We start from the raw sequence: 21,963 nt of genomic DNA, 5'->3' as shown, positions 1-21,963 counted from the left end.
ACAATGTGTTAGTATTCAACTGGCACTCGGCGTATTGCCGCTTCAAATTTCGCGCTTTTTAATGTGCGCAAGATCAAACGAACGAACGTCAAGTTTGGCCCCACTACGCCTATATCACTGATGAACGAACTGTCATCCACCATATCACTTTGATCACTCATCGATGACTTTATGGGAATGTGACTATTTTACAACCGTAAAGAGTATTTTGGATTTGGTGTTTCCGAGAAAAATCGACAGACCGATTGATTATTCTTTCTGGATCGGCAGAAACCCGTGTAACATCAGTGTTGTATCGTCGAAACAGAAAAGTGCGCAGCTGTTGTTTCATTTAAACACTTGTTTTCTATCGAGGTAGGGGTCAAATGTTGGATCGCTGATGATTTAAATATCGCTTCCTAAAACAAGTATTCTAGTTGTCCTAGCATTCAAATTTCCAAGTTGAGACAGTTAAAACGATCTTAGAAGTTTAATTTTGTGAGGTTGTCGGAGGTTAAAACTGAGAAAGTCATAACGAGGAGTACTTGTATTATTGCTCGTACGTCACAGCTAATTTGTATCATTATCAATTTTTTTAATGAGCAATTTGCATGCTTGAAAGCAGATGTCTGCATCTGTTGTTTTTAATTACGACATGATAAGCAAATCCCGCTGGGAAAATGTGTGATTAAAGAAAAATTGAGCTAATATTAATAAATATAAAAGTCTTTGTGTGTTTAATAAATGGACAAATGTGATGTAACAATTGATGCGATGGATAGTATTTATCACATTTAATCACATTGCTATATATTTTGTTACAGATTTCAATATGCCAATTTTATATAGTGTAGTGGCTCGTGGAACAATTATATTGGCGAAACATGCTGCATGTGTTGGAAACTTTGAAGACGTTACAGCAAAAATCTTGGCAAAGATCCCACCAGACAACGACAAACTCACATACTCGCAAGGGCCTTATCTTTTTCACTATATTTGCGAGGATCGCCTTATTTACATGTGCATTACCGATGATGTATGTACTAGACATGTCAAAAGGCACACAAATCATTCCTTTACATCAAAAGTGATACAATGAGAAAAATTAAATTTTTTAAAATAGGTTAAGTGAAAAAATTTATGTTTTTCTTTTGATGAAATTATTGTGTCAATCAATAAGAGTATATTTTAAACAAAATGATCAAATATTGTTTTAATTATTTTTATTAAAAAAACATACCATTTTCAAATTGTGACAATTTTGATGTTATAGAGTATAATGATGACTTTAACTCGTAATAATTCAAAAATTACGTTTTTTTTTCGTTTGTGTCACATTTGAAGCGATCTAATAAAATTCTGTTTCAGGATTTTCAAAGATCCAGAGCATTTTTGTATCTTAATGAAATTAAAAGAAGATTCTTAGCTGTTTATGGACCAGGTGCTCAAACTGCCGTAGCTTATGCCATGAATACAGAATTTGGTCATGTTTTGGCTAATGAAATGGTACTGTCTGTGAATTGATGATTGTATCTCTTGAGAAACACTGTTTACACATCACACTTGAAATTTTGTCTTTTCAGAAACATTATAGCGAATCCAAAGATCTTGATAGATTGTCTAAAGTCCATGGTGAGCTAGATGAGCTTAAGGACATAATGGTAAAAAATATAGACAACATAGCGATGCGTGGCGAGCGATTGGAACTGCTTGTAAACAAAACGGAAAACTTGTCTGCCAATGTATGTAAAAATATGCTCACAACTTAACATTGTTAGTCATTGAATATTATAAAATTCACTTTTTTTTATTCTAGTCCGTGACATTCAGAAAGACAAGTAGAAACCTAGCACGCTCCTTATTTTGGAAGAATGTAAAAATTTATGTCATTGTCGGCATAATTTTAATTGTAAGTTCAACATTGTAATCAATTTTGGGTGAGAGATTCTTTACAACTTCTGTCATAGAGTTTAACGTCATTCATTGTTTTTCTGTTATAGGTTGTAGTATACGTGATTGTTTCTATAACGTGTGGAGGCTTGGCTTGGCAAAAATGTGTGGGAAATTAATGTATTATATATGTACGATACAGTGTTCAAACGCCGATTGAATATATATGGAGGAAAAGTGCATGAAAATTTAGTAATAAGACTGAAAACTATTAGATCCGTAAAGTTACACTATTTACAAATTTATTGTTATATCTTAGTTTACGTACTACAATAAGAACATTGTACTACTAACGCATACACTACAATATTTATCAATAATACTTGTATGATTATTATTTTACAAGAATTGTAACACCATTTATATTCTGTGGACAAGATGTATATATAACTCATTTTATTTTTATTACACCGAAATATGCACCTTATTATATCTTATTTTACGGAAAAGCAAAAATAAAAACATTTTCTTGTTCAATGTTTCTATTATTTAGTATGTCCCATTTTTTTTTTATTATGCAGAAAACATATTGTCTTTCAAGCTGTGTAAAACGAGGTAGTAATATTCTCGACGCAATCGAATGAAGAGAGCATAAAAAAATATTTATGCAAGAAATTATAGAAAAAAGATGAAAGAGATATTAAGGAAAATAGATCTCCAATTTTCTCTGAAAATCGACACGATATCGACAGCGGAACGTACGTCCCACGTACGCCCACGTACGTCCCACGTTCGTGTTGAGTGTCCGAGGGTCTACTCTCTCGCTACTACGGGGCGTGCGCCGCGATCGCCGCGATACAACGACGTCGTTCGGCGCAGCGGTGTGCGACGGGTGGCGGCGTCGTGGCGCGGGCGCTCTCCAGCGCTCTCCCATCGCGAAGCCCGGGCCATCGCGCGCAGCAGCCCGGCGGCGGCTCTCGCAGGATGTCGATGTCTCGCGCGGCGCGCCCTTCGGGAGGTGCCCAAGTGTCTTCGTATATACACGATTGATCGCACTCCGTCCCCAAACCCCGAGATCTTGAGCTAAACAGTCCTCCTTTTTTGATATCCCCCATCCTTCCCGCTTAATAAATTTTACAGTTTCTTCATCGAAATTTCTCTTTCTTTTCTTCGTAATAGAAAAAGAAAAGAAAAATTGAAAGACAGATCTCGGTAATAAGAAAAGGGGAACAACGAAAAGGAGTTTAGAAGCGCGCGATTTTCAGTTTCGTCTCCCTTCCGAATGGAAAAAGGAATAGTAGCGTAAAAAAAGCTCGCGGGAAAACGCACCCCGAAAAAACGAGCCGCTCTCATGTACGCGTATGTGTGAGAAACGCGTTGGTGCGTGTGTTTACAACCTGTGGGTGGTGCGGCAGCGGCGGCGTTAGGCACCGATTACGGGATATGGATTCGCGGTGGACCCGGGTGCAGGAGACGGAAGATAGCAGATGACGAGATCTTCGGCCAACCCCGGCGAGAGGAGACGAAAGTGAAAACGAGAGACTGTACAGTGGGCATTGCAATGTGAGAGGGAGGATGCGTCGCCCTCGGGAGAACGACGAAGGGTGCTGGGAAGATGAACGCCAAAAGGCGACGAATGCAGCCTTGAGCTCTCCCCGTAAGTGTCGTTTCTTTCCCTTTTACTGAGACTTTCTTTCAGCGAGACGAGCGAGACGCACCCGAGAGAAAAGCTGAATATTTAAATGAACTTTCGCTTTGCGTGAAATAACGCGAGCGTCTCGTAATTCGATTTCTATATAGCTTGAGATCGACATGGGATTATCAGAATTATCTATGATATTTTGCCCGAAATTTTAAGCAACATCGCAAAATCGATCGAATGGTAGAGTATTCTCTTGAAATAGAAGACCGAAATTTGCTCAAGTATTTTTGGACCGACCTGAGATTGCTTTTAGAAAGGAATATCGTGACCTTAATGTGTTTTAAAATAAATAAAACACTGAAAGAACAATTTTGCTGAAGTAGTAAAAATTTAGCTATAGATACATCTCAACATAATTTACTGTCACACAAAATAATTATATAGAACATTGATGCTGCAAAAAAAGTTTGTCATACTAGCAATTGGTTTGAGCATCATATATAATTATCTTAATAAAGTTTAATTAGAATAAAATTTTTAGATCTATACTTAATTACATTTTTATAGATATACTTCAGTAAAGGTTCTCCGGAAAAAGTAATATTTAAGTTTTAAAAGAGCTTCATTGAATTCACGTTAATTCTATATCAATAAGATTATAATTATGGAATTTCGCTGCAATAAGATATATTTGTCGGTTTTATAAATATCATGCTAATATAATTGTATTTTTCTATTAATTCCGATCTAGTCCGCGAGCTTTCGACCGCTATCATTCGCTGACGTTTCATCCCGTTGCGTGCTTTATTGCGTGCATCTAGAGACGTATAGTTTAGATAAAACATCGCGAACGCGACATCGCCGGTGCAAAAAGGCAATGAACTGCTACGCGGCATGAATAACGTTGGAGTGGAAAATACTCTGCCGCACGCGACGGAAGCGACGGAAAATCGTTGCCACGGAATTCTGGGAAAACAACAAATGTACCAAAGAAACGATAATATTAACACTACAATCGAATCTTCGTATCGATTCTCGTAAATGTAATCTTTCCGCATCAATGACTGATACCGCATCAAAATCGCTTGTATCCATTTAAATATAAACTTGCTGTCACAATGTATAATTATCTCGTTTAATTTTGACCAATTATTTTATCCATTTTTTATTTCTATTTTTATTGAAAATATATTTATTTATTCTTTCGTATGAAAAAAAAAGACCTACACAGAAAAAAAAATATTGGATCATGAAAATTTTTTCGGATAGTCATATTTTTAGAGCTAATTGTTCTTTTCATAAATATAATAAATAACACTCTGAACGAAAAGTTGAATTTTTTAATATCATTAAAGTTTAAATATCTTTTAACTCCTTTGCAACCAGGAATTTTTTATATTTTGGAATTTTTAATAATTGAAGATTACTGATTTTAATTGTTACGATATATAGTATAAAAAATAATAATATGAAAAAGTGATTATTCTTGATAATTCGCGATTGATATTATTTTGCCGCGAAACTATCTGCGGTCGATCCGAAACGTAGGTCTGACCCCACATTTTGTTTCTTCTGCTATGCCCAGTGCTTCCTTAATGCGCGCGGGGAGTCATTTTGATGGAGAAATATTCGATGCCACGTATACTGGCCATAAAACGTTCGGGAGGGTTCGTCCTGGAATAGTGTTAGGGACGAGTGGGAAGAATGTTCATTGACGTTAGAGACCCCCGGCAAGGAAGCGTTTTACTCTGGTCTGACTCACTCGTAGGACGACAAATGTGTCCTTTGAAAGTACCAGGGCATTGTCTTTCTTCGCAGCGAGTAGACGAATAAACCAAGCTGCTTTTAACTTTTTTGCAGTAATTTTTTCCCAAATTGGATACACATAATAAACTTGAGCTGATTACTGCAGGATTCGCCATTGTTAAAATAAAAATGGAAACTGTAATGCATTTTGTGCTTAAAAATTTCATGTTTGAAAACGAAATTTACCTGATATAAATTTAGATAGAGAAAATATCAATTACAAACATCAGGCAGAAATGTTAAAGTTAAAATAACTTTTAAAATTTATTATATGTATATATATTTTAAAAATTAATTAAATATTTTTAATATTTAATGTTTGAGAGACATTTTAACATTTTAAATACTTGAACGTAAAAATATAATTTTCACATAAAAAATTTAACCATGTACTTTTACATAAAAATAACAACGTAATATTTCTTTTGTATGACATTTTTGAAAGAAAGCCTTTTTATTTGATTTAAAACGAATTCCATTGAAATTTATTTCGATTAAAGAACATAAAACTATGTCGTACTACTACGTCAGTAGAAATCAGCTATAGCTAAAACATAATAACGTAATACTACGTCAGATGTGTGTACTGTATTGTAAGTAACTGCGGTTTATAAAAAGACAGTATTACGTCAGCGACTGTTAATTTAGCTCAATTGTCATTTACATTTCGCGTAATCATATCCTTGTCGATTAGTAAATAAATGCGCGCGTAAAAGCGAGCCGACGTTCTTCAATTTCCTCCTTGTCAAAATACGAAAATGCGACGTTTTTGACAATGATTACATTATATGCGAAGCGGTTCGAAGACTGTAATCGCCGAAAGCTCGGCAGTAACTTTCGCAAGAGTAATTATGCATTTCCCGTGCACGTAATAGCGTCTTAAAGGAGTATCTTGTTACTTTGCTAACAACACTCCATGTGCAGCGAGCTTAAGACTTAGAAACAACATAACTAAGCGCCTCTAAATCCGCTCTTCCTAAGATAAATACTAACTCTGTGTGATATACGTTTTGTATTCGTGTCAATGCATTTTTTAATTAACTTTGCTGATAAAATCTACAAAGCTTTGCTTCATACATTAATAAAATGTCATGTTATATACGTATAACGTACCTACAGAAACTCTAGTTATCGACTCTGCAGCCGCGGGGCAGTCGTCGTGGCCCATAATTATGTTTTACAGTTTCAATTGAAATTATCACTGCGTTGCGAACGGGATAATTAACTCGAAGAGTACCAGATTTAATTGTCTCTCTCTCTCTCTCTCTAACGTAATTAATTTCCTACAAAGTACATATCTGCACCTTACATAATTAAGAGTATCAAAGTTCCGAGATTGCCCGGTAGCAGTCAGACGGAGATTCTTTATGTAAATGTCAACGGAAATATATATATATCGTAATATTTTAAATTAGCCGAAAGATGAAAAATAATTTTTTATCTATTTTATATTCATTATATGCATATAAGAATTAGCAAACAGGATAAATAATTTTGTTTTTTAACTGAAGAATATATGGAAAGAGAGCGGTTTTACATAATTTTGGTTAGGCGAAAATAATGACGCTCAAGCTGATTACTAGAATAACAAAATTTTCTGAAATGCTTATTATATTTGAGCATCTTATACAATTGTTTTGATAGTCCAAGAAAATTATTTTTGCATCTAAATTTTTAGACAGTTTAACAAAATTGTTGATTCCGCGTGTAAGAAAAAGTTGGAAAAAATATAGGTAAAAAGTTTGCATCATTAATTATGTTCTATTAAAGTGTCATATGACAATCTTGGAAGCAAAATCAATTTCACAGTGATATACCTATGCACGCTTGAGCGGAGGGTCTTAAAGAGCAATTTTCATCAACCACCTTAGAAATTCTGCGAGGACTAATAACCGGGATAAGCGTCGGAATGAAAATCATACGCCTTCCCGGCGTGTACTCACGCGATCGTCTCTTTTGCGCGAAGGGGTAACACGCCTTTGGGGGTCGCTGAAACGAGGACTACGCGCGCGCGTTCACCAACTCTTTCCACAGGAATATTTTCGCATCGCGCGGTTAAGAGCGCAGCCTCTCGCTTCCTCTCGCGCACGAAAGGCAAGGTATAGCATTGGGGCTCTCAAGGACCGATTCTTTCAGGCTGCAAACCCGGTGGATTGTGTGCGCAAGGGCCTACCCTCTTTAGAATTCCCCGTCCGTAAAGGAGCGAAGAGCTCGTGTCGAAGACAAAGACGAGGGGGTCGGCGCGCGAAAGGGGGTTGAAAGGAGCGAGGGGGACTCTCCGAGAGGTACGGTTGCGAGCCTGAGGGGAGGTGAAAAAGCGAGAGGGAGATAAGAAGATAAGGAAGATGGGCGAGAGCTCGCCGGATCTCAGCCTCCGGCTACGCCAGGGCAGTTCCGACTCCAGAGATTCCTTCTACATGGACTTTGCACAGGTAAGAGAGGGGAAGGTAGGCGTTTTGTAGATTAAAAATCATCTGTCTGAGAGCCAAGGGTAATTACCCGGAAAGATTTCGGACCGCGCGGCGCAGCGCGAATTACGAGGCTGCCAACTTACTCTTGACTCTCGTCAATTCACTTATGACGGATTATTAGACGAAAAGGGCATAAATTCATGGATTTCCTACCCTTTAATACATTTCTTAATCTGGTCTTGATTACACTGAGAGAAAAGTCTGGTACCAAGTGTATTTGTTCAACTTGCAATATTTAAACAACATTTAATCACATATAAATTAACATATATAGATATGTTAAAAATTCACATACAAATGCAAAATGTTTTTTTACTGTATAGTAATTAACTAATTTGTAATAATTACAAAATATGTAGAAAGTTAAAATTATTATTTGTTTAATTTTTATATTAACCGAATATAATCGAAATTATTTCATTACAGCATTTATTATGCATTTACTATATACTTTTTAGTCTTTTTACGTACTCGTTAATTGATGCAGAGCGAGACAAAAGATAATTTCTTATCACGATGCAACACGAATGTCAGAGCTTGATAAATTTCTATCAAGTTATATTCGGAGGATATTCTCATATCCGATATGACCCTTCCTCAAATCGGGCTAAAGCGCAACGATGTGTCAATAACTGAAATACCACTGTCCCTAAAAACAAATTCAATATCCTTGTAAATATCCTTAAAAGTAGGTCATTTGTAAAATTGGCTGTAGGAATGGCTATAAATTATATATCCTATTCGAGTAAAGTCTCTATTAAATATTTACTCCGCTCACGTGTCATTCACGTCATATTTTATGGACACCACGCTTTTTTTTGTTGCTATTGATTTATATATTGCGATATTACATTTAATAGACCTTTTTAATTTTGCTAAAGTATTGACTGTAATTTATGCGAGAAATATTTCAATAATCTGTAAAAATTATTTCACTGAAAATAAGATGAATTCTTTAAAATGGCGCCGATTACAGTAACATACATCTCCTAATTCCATTTCACAGGGTATCGATTCCGATATCGAGGAAGTGACGCGGCCAGGCGATAATAATTCTGATCCTATGATGGAAAATCATCTGGAGGAGAACGGGAACGACTTACCACCGATTGAAGACATTACGACGATCCCCGAGGAGGCCTCGGAAGAATTAAGAGAGGAGGAGGAGGCGGCCGCGTTGGAGGCCGCGCTTAGAACGCCAGACGGTGGCACGATTAGCACGGAAATTGAGAAACCGTCGACCGCGTCGCTCATGCAAGAGTAAGTACAGAAAGTACCTTTACCCCTGGTACCAATCATTCTATAATGCACGCCACTCGAGGCATATTTCGTTTACCTTCCCTATTGCTAATTTTTGCGATTATTAATGCGTCTCAAGTCACTTCTTGACTGAAAAACTGGAATACGTAGTGAATAAACTAATGACCAGTATTTTCATAGTAAAATAATCTTTATAACAAGTAAGCGAAGAAGACTGTATTCAGTTAAAGCAAGCATTGCCTAATGATATATTTTTGCATGACTTACAATTTAATTCTAGTTCAAACAAACTGCGCGCGTCTATTTGTCAATCTTGAAACAAAGTCCTAAAGTGAAGCTGAAATACTAATATTATAAATTAATTAACAAAAAATTATATATATATATATATACACACTAATCCTAAGCATCTTAACAAATAATCAATTTAATTACTTGAATTAGAAATTGTACCTTCACTTATTTATGTTGAATATTTCTCGAATTTTCACTTAGATTGATATTCATAATCAGTTCTTATATTCAAAACCGTCAATCTTGAGGTATTACGAACCAATCAGACGACCGCGTTAGCGTCTTAAGACATTACCTAAGACAGTCTTGAAGTAAAAACCGACTATGAATATTGGCCTTACTGTTTATTGATGGCCAATTGGAATTATTTTAAGAAGCTCTTAATGTATTGAAAATCTGTAAATAAACTTAAAAAATGATGCAAATGATATCGCGTCGTGCAGAAAGGAGACTGTTAAGAAATGAGCATTTCAACGTTGATTCGACCGTTTTGTATCGATTGTTACCGCTTTGTATGCACCACCGCAACGTAAATTACAGCCTCCCCTAAAGAGCCGACGTTTCTCCACGTCTCTTCATTGGAGTGACCAACGCTGGCCGCGGTGGTCCCGGCGGGCAGCATTAATCACCGTCTGCGATTAACGCACATTTCCCTCAGTTCCCAGCGTACGACCCTATACTTTGTACACTGCCGGCAATTAAACTTGATCGTAAAAAATGCTTCGGCGATTTCGCAACAACATGCCGATTTCCTCCGCGCAATCAATTCTACATCAGTTCAACATATAACCCTTTTGATTTCCAATGAACATGTTTGGAATTGTTTTGATACCAATTCTTTTATTTATCATTATTATCGCTGTGTGTTGTGATTTAATATAATGATTTATATTTATTACAATAGAATTATTTCGAAATATGTATTAACCCGGAAGTAATCAACTTACTTTCTTTTTTTAAACAACCACTAAGGTATTTTATACCTCAATAAACAAATCACTATTACAATAACCTAGTATATATATTAGATATGTTGATTGTTCTTTGATTTATTAGAATTTAATAACATTGGATATATAAAAAAAATGTAGTAATACAATCCTTGTATTGAAAAAATAAGATATGAATAAGAAGAAATCAAATCAATATTACAAACGTAATAAGCACATTAAACAGTTTATTATATGATTATTATATTTCTAAAAAATAAAAATGTTAATAAAATGCTTTTTTATTGCGGATTTTTGATAAAAAAAAAAGAAAAAAAAAAAATATGTCTAAAAAGTAAAAAAAGACAGTATCTATTTTAACATAGTTTATATTTTCTCGCAGCTAGAGTATAAAAACACCTCAGATAAATATTTCTAGATTAATTCAATATTACTATAGTTTTAGCCATAAATATAAAAGTACTTTTAATTTATTGTATTTTCTCAAAAAAGATGACAATGGAAATCAAAGGAGAACTAACGATAATAGAAGATAAAGGACTAATAAGATATTAAGAATGTTAGATATAAATATGTATAATATTATATTATATATAATATATTTTTCAATAAAACTTTTTTATTTATTTTTTGTTAGATATAAAATGTAACGTCAATTTGAAGGTACTTATGGCTAAGACTACAATACATTGTTATATATTATAATATAAATATAATATTATTTGTTCTCACGCGCGCAATTTAAAGTTATTATTTATATATATAATTTCGAATAAATGACACATCTGGTCACTTTTATACGATTGAATGAAAATATATGCGGCTTTCTACGCGATATCTGATATAGGACATGACAGCTTTTGTTCATACATTGGCTTTTGCGCATTATTCGTTGCGATGTCTCCAATGGAACCGATTTACCGGACCAAATGCCAAGACCCTCTCTCAAATTCCGGCGTGCAAGAGCGTCTGGTTTGCGCGCGTATTCGGTCCATCCACGGAACTCGATTACTTCCGCCGGATATCGAACGTGAATTTGTGTGCATCGGACGACTATCGGCGTCAGAGTTAATATTGACCTGTCACTCGGTTATGGTTTACGTTCGATCTTCATCCGCGTCTTCCCTCTTGCTTCCGGTTCGATCTTTCAGAGGTCTCCTAACTAGTCTCCCTTACTCCAAGTCTGTCGGAACTCTCTGAGAATCCTCTTCTCCAATCTATCAGAAAAGCAGCTTATACTCTGTCGATTTACATGCAGATTCAATCAGTTCGTAGACACGTACTCAAAACGACATTTCGACAGCAGAAGAAATTTATATTGCGATATATCTAAGATTATTATAATACAGTTTGATCAAAAAAGTATTAGGTACTGCATTAATCATTATTTAACATCTTAATTGTTATTTATGAACAATAAATTTGTAAGAATCGCTAAAGAAGGACCTGTGAGTTCCGTATGTGTGACACATACATGAAAAGCGTTTTGTCTATTAAATGCTTACATGCAAAAAATTAATTAAATAGATAAATTAAATAATTAAATAAATTAAATTGAGAGAGAGAGAGAGAGAGACGACGCTGACGCCGAATCTTAAATCCATACTTTTGTCAAAAATTTGTATTCATGATAATATTTATAAAGTTAACAGTGCGATTTTTCATCATGGTAAAATATAAACGAATATATATATACATATATGTGTGTATGTGTCGTTCAAAAAATGGGATAAGATTAATTAAAAGTAGAAAAAGTAAATACAAAGAAATAAAATTGTTAGGATCGATAAACTACTAAAATTATCACAATATTGTCAAATATATATATGCATGCTTTACTTCTTTGGATGGAGGAGACAGATGAAAAAATTTTCGATCATACTAGAAGTGTCGTGCGATGGAAAATTTATATCCCACAATTCTCCGATGGAGCTCTCTCTCTCTCTCTCTCTCTCGAATTTGTCGTCTTGATAGGAAAATGGTAAACGCAGTGGGGCAGGGAAGTGCTGTCAGATATTTTCCGGTAAATGTACGAGAGGGCCGCCGATCTCACGAGGCAGACGGAATAAAAGTCGAAGCATGTGAATATTAGTGTATGAACATGGCCCTACCTGATAGTACTTTCTTAGATGCGACATTTATCGTACAGTTTGCTAGAAAATCTCTTAAAGCAGAGGAATTTATTTAAAAAGTATGATATTATAATTATCAAATTTCTAACTCAAATTTTCTCAATAAAATAGGGTATTATACATAAAGAAATTGTCACTCTACTTCCTTAATTTACATAGATTCTTCTTTTGATTGCATCTAATATCTATTATACCAATTCATGCTGTACATCTAATAGACTTGAGCGGTTATTTTCTTTTTCTCTTTTTCTTTCATTAATCTCTGTTTTCCTATGACCTTTTGAATTCCCGGCAATTGGTAACCGAGACGATCAGCTGGCGCGCTGGCGATGTAACGGCATGTTACGCCGCTGCAAATTTGATACACCGCTAACGAGCTCGCTATCAAACGGTCGCATATCCAGGCAGAGATAGAGAGAAATGATATACGTAGAGAGAAGGATCGATAGATACAATGGTCAGGGAGCCGGTCTGTCCCGATTAGGGCCTCAGTTTGCGATGCGGGGTCCGTGAGTGCCGTGTCACGAGCCGGAGGGCCGTGATAGTGTCATCCGTTGGTGAGGGCCGTTCATGAGGGCCAACGTACCACCGAGACGATCGAGAAAAGCGCGAGTCAAGGTCACGGGTATGCTCATCAAGGAGACGTCGCTCAGGTATCACGATTTCGCTGCGCTGCGTTCGATATCTGTTGCATTTAAGGGTATAAAAGTGTTTCTTCGAAATTTTATCTATATATGCATCGATATGTACAATGTAATTAAACATTGATATAATTTTGAGGTCGAAATTATATTGTGCGGACAAGTCGATATTTTATTATATTTTTATTTTTAAAAGATAATGGAAAAGACATTCTCGTGTTAAAAATTTATCGCATTCAAAGAAAATTATAGTAGTAGCAACTATAAAGACACTGTATAATATAAATTTTATATATGCAGAATTAATTTATGTAATTTGATAAGATATTTTATGTTATTAATAGTAGCGCAACAAAAAAAAAACTATAAAACACTTTATTCAACTATATGTACACGCGTGCAGACATAATTACCTTTAGTTGCTATTACATTTTTTTCTCTGAGCGTATAATGAAAAAAACAGAAAGAAAGTTAAACAAAATATACTACCTATATAAAGGATATGGATCAGATGATGGAGAACGAAATGATAAACGATAGAATTGATGTTTTTCGCCGACAGAAATCTCGGAAGTGTAATTTCCATCGTAATATGCGGAAAGCAATGAAAAAAAGAGAGGCCAGCGAGTTGGAATTTTTCAAGCACAAAGTTCAAAAGGATTGCGCGAAGAGTCCCCGAGTTTTGAATAAGAGGTGTACTTTGACAATGGCAATTGAATTCAAATGAAATGCCAACGACGCTTTCACAGAACGTGAAGAATTTCTTGGAAAATCATGCCTATATAGAGATCATGCATAACATGTGATAATTTGCCTTCGTGAATATTCGAAAGATATTTAGATTCGCAAATGTGAATCTTTAGTAAAAATTTTAACAATTCAAAGAGATATTCGTGGAATAGAAAATGCAATACAACTGTTTTTTTTTTTTTACACTCCTCCATTTTAGAAACGAAAGCAGTTGGTTGAATCAAACGTAAATTTAATAAAAGTAAATGACGTTGTATTGCACAGAACATTGATCAATCTATACGAACTTTACCGTCCTCTCTAAAGAAATTAAAATTGCAAAAGAACCAGGTCAGCGTCGTATCAAAGTCCGTTGAAAAGAATTTTAATGATGTAATAAATCCGACCGAGAAAAGTTACGAAAAAAAGGGAGAAGATGCTGAGGGACGTCGATGGATAGAAGGTAGGAGAGATCTCCACCAAAGGGTGGATGCGCCGGGTTCTCAAGCCCTTCGCAACGAGGGACGGCACTCGACCACTGAATCAACCCTCTCTCAGTTCCCTATCCGTTTTTTCCCTCGGCCAACGACGACACCCTCTCTCGCTCCAACGCTTCACAACGCTACGTGATTATTTCAAAAAGCTCGGAGATACGAGACGAGCTTCTGTCCTCCTATATCGCTGCTGTCGTGTCATGCTAAAGCCACATTGCTGCGAAATATTTTTACGCTGTTCTGCGTACACCTTGTATATAAAAGGTTCTGCCTTTTCAATATCGGGGTCAACGATATGCTGGATGGTTTGTTTTCTAAAATATAGCGGGACAATACTTTATCCCGTAAAACATCGAAAGCACCAAAGCGTATACAATTTCGATAACTGATAATGGTTGCGATGATGAACAAATCTTGGTTTACGCAGACCTTTTTCAAAGTTGTTTTGATTAAAATTTGATGATATTTACGACACCGAATTAGAATAGCATATGATATATTAGAATACAAAAGAATACAAATATTTTTGCACTGATAATGTTAACAATCGGCTAGAATATTTGTGACAATGCCCTACTATTAAGTCCTATCAATATGAAACTTAATGAAATAAAATTTTTTGCCAAATATTTCTGTTACGATAAATATACTAAACGTTTACTTATTCCGAAAGAATTTTTAATCATTTGCACAAATTTTTACATACTCGTGAAATATAGAAAACGCACACGTGCAAGAAGGATAAAAATCTCGTTTTATCACACATCAGATTAAATAGATCGGTTACTATTATTAGATAAATGACTCGTGTTAGAAAGTCAACGCTACGTCATCTAATGATACTCACAAAGCCATCAGCACTAGTCGGTCTCTTCCTGCAGCCAGTGTCAATGTAATGTGTCAAACATTATGGCACCGCGTTGACCTTAAATCAGGCGGGCGCGCGTGTGGATTTATATAAAAAAGTGCATATGCATATCTCTATCTTTCTGTATCGCGTGAGTGTGTATATATATATATATATATAATATCTATTTCTTTTTTTAATATCTTTAAACCGCAATATACTTGGTAGCAACGAATATGAGTTAATTAACCGACACGACTAATTAAAAAAGAATAAAATATGATTATGAGAAAATGTGAATATGGAATTAAAATAAATGCATTCGTTGCTGTCGCAAGATTGTTCTTGCTTCTACTATTAAAAAAATGATTAAGACTTATATGGAGCTTATCGATCATGCAATTAATATCACTAATTAATTAATATCACTAATTGATTGGTCGCGCAACTTTTTCATTACACAAAATGAATAAAAGTACAAAGCTAGAGATATTTTACACACGCATGTAAATGTTATACACTTGAAAGCAAATTTTATCTATTTTATTTAAGCATTAAAATATGCCTCTTGTTGCAAAAATACCCTTAATTTTCTTTGTAAATTTAAAACATATATTCGTATATTCTATATAATTATATTATAATAAATATACTGAATATAATTGTTAATTTGTCTAAACTCACGTTTAATATAGTTATTGCATCTGTTTGTATATTCGTTTTTTTTTTTTTTAAAGTGATAATTCTCACATAAAGTTAGACGGATAAAATAATCTACAAAATGAATCGAAAATCTCAAGGAATCTCAAGTTAGACTAGAATTTTTATCTATTATATTTTTTTATAAACGTAAAATTATTTAATATAAAATATATTCTTTTCAATGAAGAAATACATAGAAGAGAATGTTAAGGACGTCATAATTTCATATAATTAAAGCTGAACAGAGAAAATAATAATGAGATACTAATAGATACGAGATGTTAACAGACACGTTCTATACAGTTGGCCAGGACTGCCGGTCGCGCTACCGTCACCAGCATCACCATCCGCGGTAATCGTCTCGCCGGAAACGCTGTCTAGACACAGCAGCAGCTCACCTTCTCGCGTTCACCGGCCACCCCAGTTTGCGTTGGCCCTACCATGCTCCTCGCAACCGATTCCGGCGGTCTGCTATCCGGCATCGACCTTTCTCGAGGTCACCGACGAGCGGAAGTGGAAGAACCTTGGCTGGTGAGTAGCGGATCGAACCTTTCTCCATTGCATTGAGGTTGATGTACCTTCTCTTTCAACGTTGTGTGTCTAATCAAAGCTAATTTCCAATATTATACGTGATTATCAACGTTTTTTTAGCCTTTGTATGTCGCTAAAATTAAATATACATATGACATTATTACGATGCATGTAATTATATCATACGCATGCGCGTGCAATAATCTCGTGTGTAGCAACGGTGCTTAGGTAACGTCATTAATATTAATTGAATCATTAAATCCAGAAATTGATAGTTTATTAATTATGTGTGCGGATTTATGGTATTATTTACTAATATATTCGATTTTGTAGCAATAAAAGTAACGGAGCGATTTTAAAGCTGCAATTGCAACGTTACTTTTATTTATAGAATTATTAATTCGATGAAATATAACTGTAGATATCGATATGATTGTGCATAATAAAATTGCGCGATAAGCTTTGTGAAGTTAAAATGAATCTTTTATCTTTTCTCATATAGTCCGATTTTGTCCCTTAATCGTATATTTCGCCATCAGGATTTGCGACTTTTAATTCGCTTTCGTTCTCTCTGATGTACGCGAAGGGGGAATACCGATCGCCACGGAAATTTCACGTGATCCTCCAGGTTATCCTGACCGACGTCTGCACCGCAATTACCGGCACTTTATATGAATCAAACACACGCGTACAGGCGACCACACGATTACTCGTAATTGAGCCAATTCTTACGGGGGTGGATGTATTTGCGGCCAATGGTACCTCTGCTGTAACGTTACACGATGATAGACATCTAACGATTCATCATTCGCGCGATTGTCCTCAATCTCCCGTTTTCAATGATTTCTTCGAGAAAAGATGTTTTCTATCTAGGTCAGGGCCGAGAAAGGATCTTAAACACAGGCAGATTTTGTGACGTGAAAAAATTATAGCAATTATTTTTATTGTCGATCGAAATTAATAAAACTAAGTTGTGGCGAGATGCGTAAATTAATCGGATATACGTACGTATATAAAGAGAATTGTTAAGTTCACCTGATGCGGTTCGTCGATTTTAATTTCTTTTCGCTGATAAGGGTTTATAAAATACCTCGTCAGTACATTTCAAATAGAGATCCGTTTGATAGCTGGCAAACTGAATACGTGATTTCTCAAAGTATGACCGGAGATGGATCTATTTCCTCGAGCGAGGATTTAATCCGCGCGCAACGTGAATCCACGTTTCGTTCAGCTTCAATTTCCGTTTTTGATGCAGCGACGCCCTGGCGACCACTTTGAGCGCGCTGTACGGGAAACTTCTGGTTGTGATGGGGATCGCCTTTCCCATGGCGGAAGTAATATCCACGTACATACCGCCGTCTTTCTACGAGGCTTTCTACCTCTACCTCTACTTCGGCAGCATGATCTTCCTCGTGTACATGTACGCCATGCTGTTCGGGGACAGCAAGACGAAATCAAGTGAGTCGAAACGTAAAAGATTTAGTACCCGATCACAATCCTCGTCCGGGATCTATCGTGATAAATATTTCCGACTCGTAGAAAATATCGATTCGGCTGTTACGAGCACTCTGTGAATTCACGCGTATACGAATGATTTTGCTCAAGTATACATAGATACAGATTTGAAAATAATTTCGTTTATATAGCCCATTCCACCAATCTTGATTTCACTTATTTTTTATCTATTATATACCTATCCGACATAATTATTTTGGTAGTCCAACAAAATTATTTTCAAGTCTATAGCTAAAAATTTTTAGATACTTTAGCAAAACCGTCTTTCGGCCGTGTAGAAGTAGATAAAGCTTGCAGACCATCGCTTTGGCAATCGCAGCCTTACAAACCGATCAATCCACATATTCACGCGCACGGTGACGCAACGTTATATATGTATATCATTAGGATGACCTCGCTTTCATTTGATTCTCGTCAAAATTCCTCTCTCGGTCGGTAGCGATCGTCAAAATGAGAACGAATAAGGCGATACCGAATGGAACGATTGTTGCTGCGTAACAACCGATTGCAATTAACCGGTTCTCGTTCTATAATAAATCGTAAATTCGCGGAATAGAGAAGCAGAAAGACGTGTGCGATCTGGACTCGTCGAGATCGTCGAGCGGCGCCGGCGGCGACAGTGACGCGCCTGAGAGCGGATGCCCGTACGTGAATCCGGTACGTCCGGTCCAGCACTACGGTAGCTTCTATCTACGAATGGGTGCCGTGGCGTTCGGCATCGGCTCAATGATCTACTCCGGCTTGGAATTCGGCCAGTACTTTGAGTTGGAGCAAAACACCAAGTGTCACAACATCATGCTGGCTCTCACACCTGCCACGAGAATGGCCTTCATCTTCATCCAAATGTACTTCATATTCCTAAACAATGAGGTGAGTGGCCACTGACGTCTACATTCTCATGATCTTTCTTTTATAATGCGACAAACTCTCTTCGTCGATATTTTAGTTTAATTTTTCAATATTACGTATCTTTATAACTAAATTTTGGATGAAAATCGTATTAAAGTAAAATTTATTTAAAAATAATTTAAAAAGTATAATAGTAAATAACAACAAAGTTTATAAAAAAACAATTATTATATATATATATATATATATTGTATATATATATATATACATATATCCAGCAAATAAACTGGTTTCAGCAAATAACTTCAATTGGTTTATTAGTATAGAGAAAATGACTGCATTTCTTGAGAATCGCTGCATATATTATATCGGAAAACTCGATGGTGTAACTCGGGAAATCCACTGACGGAAGTACCGAGCTAGACGCAAGCTCGTCGGTTACGAGGTTAATGAAACAGAAGGGTGAACAACCCTGAGAGCAATAGTAGACTATATCTAAACGCTCTAGTGCCCTATCGCTATAAAGTGCTATTCTTTTTACTTTTAATATTAACGTCGTTCTACCGATTTAAACTCTTATTTATGTAACATTTAAAAGCATTAATACAAAAAATTTCTATTTAAAAAATTGCTGATGAAAAGGATATGTACTTGCAGGTAACTTGCTTCTTTTCTTCTCTGTCGTTAATCAAATCAATCAAATGTATATCTGTGTAGCACCAACATAAAAACGAATGTTGGTAACGAAATTATAATATATTAAAAAGAAATATATATATATATATATTAAAAAATTTTGATATAAATGTGTAAATAGAGAAAGCAAAATTATACATTATTTTGATAGTAAAAAAAAATAACATTGCCTTGTATTCTAGCAGATGAAGGTTTATCGTCATCGCGTTATTGCACGTTTTGGACTAATGCATATGATCGGCACGAATCTATCAGTTTGGCTGAACGTTCTCGTGCAAGAAACAAAACACGAGATCCTCACGTTTTATAATCCGGAGAACAACTCCCTCAGAATTTCCCACAGATTAGGTAAACGCTACTGAACGTAATCTTCCATTACACAATTCTATACGACCTGATCTGATTTTTAAATTTTCAGGCTCGAAAGGACTTCATCTCGGTGGTCACATGCATTCTCATCACGGAGAACACGTGCGATTGCCGCGCGGTCTCAAAGGACCCCATCACATGTTCGAATGCAGAAGGACGAATATAATGGGATCGTTGGTACAAGACGCCAGTCCTTTCCTTTTTCCGTGCACGATAGAATACAGCTTGATCTGCGCGGCTATTTTATATGTAATGTGGAAAAACATATCGAAAGTCGGCTTCACGAAGCCTGCAACGCCGCCGGGCTCGCGTCATCACGCACATGCCTATAGGTATAGTAACGATACATTCGCCTACGCTGTAGCAATAATACACTGCACTTACACAAGTACGCGAATAACAACCCGAACTAATTCCGCTGGCGCGCGGCTTATCGGACGAGTCGATTGTGAATAATCTTCTAACGCAATGAAACGCATAACAAATGGCACTCTACGTCACAAATTCATGAAATGAAAAAACTTTCAATTATTCGCAGGAAATCGCCTCATCATTATAGCGTGGATTGCGCCCGCGCGCACAAGGGCCTCTTCGTGGGCATTTTGATTCTAGTGCTGACCATAATCTCCCTCATCCTCTTCTTCGTTCTCATTTCACGGCCCGAGCTGATCAGCCTCGCCGTAACTGAAGTGAACGTCTGCGAATTAACGCTCTACGGAATGTCGACCCTGGCGACGATGATCGGCATGTTCCAGATGCGTAAGCTGCGCTACGATGGCGGCAGAAATCTGGAGCTCGACAACATCCTCCTGGTGGCCGCTCAGACCGGCATGTTCATCTACTCTACGTTCACCATCATCGGCGGTCACTTCACCCTACAAAAACACACGGTCCTCGTGCTGGTCACCGCTCTGGCCAGCGTCGTCCAGACTACCTGCCAGACCATTTTCATTCTAGACTCGTCGAGGCGCACTGTCGCCACCGCCGAGCAGATACGCAGGAAGCCGGGCAGAGAAATCGTGACGTTTCTATTAGTGACGAATCTGGCTATGTGGGCGATCAACACGCTGGAGAAGTCACGGGCGGAGTCGCATCCGGTGCAATTGCACTTCTACGGCTTGTGGGCGTGGACGATTATCACCCATGTCTCAATGCCGCTGGCGATCTTCTACAGATTCCATAGCACCGTATGTCTATGCGAAGTGTGGAAGCGGGCCTATAAGGTGAAACCAACCTACATGTGACGCAAGGGGTCCCGTGAGGTCATATGGAAGACCGGTGGGATTCCGCAGCGGCCTAAAAGTCAACTGTCGAGGCTTGACGCCATTGCGGAAAACGATCCGGCGTATTTCATTTGATCGAAAAAGACATCGAGTCACAAAAATGATTTTAAAGGGTCAAAATCCGTTGGGCAACGTAATAATTAAGAAATAGGCATCGATATCTTTAAACGGAACAAAACTTTTCTAATCCGAGCATGATTAATGCATTAATTATTATACGTACATGACAATTAATTCATACGCACATAATCTGTATCGATTTCAGGGTATATTTCGGAAAGTTAACGGTACATAATGAATAGATTCGCGTGTTCTCGATACGTAAATTGATCACAAGATTAAAGAAGAAGACGTCGGCAGAAAGATACTCGTAATAAACAGTAGGTTACTTCGTCATTTATCGACGGTCAGTGTTCTAGCTAGCCTAGTGCGAATTTATTTCGTCGGTATAAATATTGGTGACTGCATAGTTTACGCAGCGCTATTGTATAAGTCTAACACAGTAGAACTATAACATACTGGGAACCATCGTCAAAACAAACGAGCCGGGGATTGTGCTTTTTCTTTATCTAACGTCCCAGATAGCAAAATGTTAAAGCTCATTCACACGATACAATTTTTTTTACTGGATCGGTCGTTTTGCCAAAAAAAAAAAAAAAAGAAACTGCATCGTGTGAACGAGCCCTTAGCAGTTTGTTGACAGATTGACAACAAATTCAGATTCTTATTGTAGATCCATAACTATCTGTGCATTAAACTCAAGATCTGTTGAAAAAATCTGCTGATATGCTGTACATCAGATTGATGACAGAAACCAAGCAACATCTGCGTGTACGGATACTCTGGTTGGTAAATTGACAACGGTGAAAACAAGAGCTTTAAA

The 21,963-nt window shown here is 36.6% G+C and overlaps 2 protein-coding genes across 3 annotated transcripts; both read left to right on the top strand.

The window, feature by feature from the left end:
* Window positions 1-121: 121 nt before the first annotated feature.
* Window positions 122-2,223, top strand: Vamp7 (vesicle-associated membrane protein 7). Of its 2 annotated transcripts, none has more exons than XM_018542135.1 (6): window positions 122-311; window positions 804-1,015; window positions 1,348-1,485; window positions 1,563-1,721; window positions 1,796-1,888; window positions 1,980-2,223. In XM_018542135.1, exons 1-6 carry the CDS (start codon window positions 164-166, stop codon window positions 2,046-2,048), a joined length of 819 nt encoding a protein of 272 aa, XP_018397637.1. In that variant the 5' UTR covers window positions 122-163; the 3' UTR covers window positions 2,049-2,223. The 2 variants fall into 2 exon arrangements, with proteins under 2 accessions (XP_018397637.1, XP_018397638.1); XM_018542136.1 differs by having other exon boundaries at window positions 234-354.
* A 5,418-nt stretch (window positions 2,224-7,641) lies between these two features.
* LOC108775696 (otopetrin-2) lies at window positions 7,642-21,654 on the top strand. Its single transcript, XM_018542129.1, has 8 exons — window positions 7,642-7,749; window positions 8,795-9,048; window positions 16,141-16,368; window positions 17,624-17,826; window positions 18,440-18,753; window positions 19,611-19,776; window positions 19,847-20,129; window positions 20,336-21,654. The coding sequence occupies exons 1-8, from the start codon at window positions 7,663-7,665 to the stop codon at window positions 21,039-21,041; spliced, it is 2,241 nt and encodes a 746-aa protein (XP_018397631.1). The 5' UTR covers window positions 7,642-7,662; the 3' UTR covers window positions 21,042-21,654.
* Window positions 21,655-21,963: the final 309 nt, after the last annotated feature.

The sequence above is a fragment of the Cyphomyrmex costatus genome, unplaced genomic scaffold, assembly GCF_001594065.2.
Source record: "Cyphomyrmex costatus isolate MS0001 unplaced genomic scaffold, Ccosl1.0 scaffold306, whole genome shotgun sequence".
Lineage (NCBI taxonomy): Eukaryota > Metazoa > Arthropoda > Insecta > Hymenoptera > Formicidae > Cyphomyrmex > Cyphomyrmex costatus.
Note: the sequence above shows the minus strand (reverse complement) of the source record. Positions and strands in the feature narration are given on the sequence as shown.

What these genes read in the sequence shown, in the direction of transcription:
- Vamp7 (XM_018542135.1), top strand. Translation starts at nt 164, where the DNA reads ATGACTTTATGGGAATGTGACTATTTTACAACCGTAAAGAGTATTTTG. An exon ending in ACATGTGCATTACCGATGAT is followed by an intron (nt 1,016 to 1,347) that starts GTATGTACTAGA and finishes ATTCTGTTTCAG; the next exon opens with GATTTTCAAAGATCCAGAGC. An exon ending in TTGTCGGCATAATTTTAATT is followed by an intron (nt 1,889 to 1,979) that starts GTAAGTTCAACA and finishes TTTCTGTTATAG; the next exon opens with GTTGTAGTATACGTGATTGT.
- LOC108775696 (XM_018542129.1), top strand. Translation starts at nt 7,663, where the DNA reads ATGGGCGAGAGCTCGCCGGATCTCAGCCTCCGGCTACGCCAGGGCAGT. An exon ending in AAGTGGAAGAACCTTGGCTG is followed by an intron (nt 16,369 to 17,623) that starts GTGAGTAGCGGA and finishes TTTTTGATGCAG; the next exon opens with CGACGCCCTGGCGACCACTT. An exon ending in TCATATTCCTAAACAATGAG is followed by an intron (nt 18,754 to 19,610) that starts GTGAGTGGCCAC and finishes CTTGTATTCTAG; the next exon opens with CAGATGAAGGTTTATCGTCA.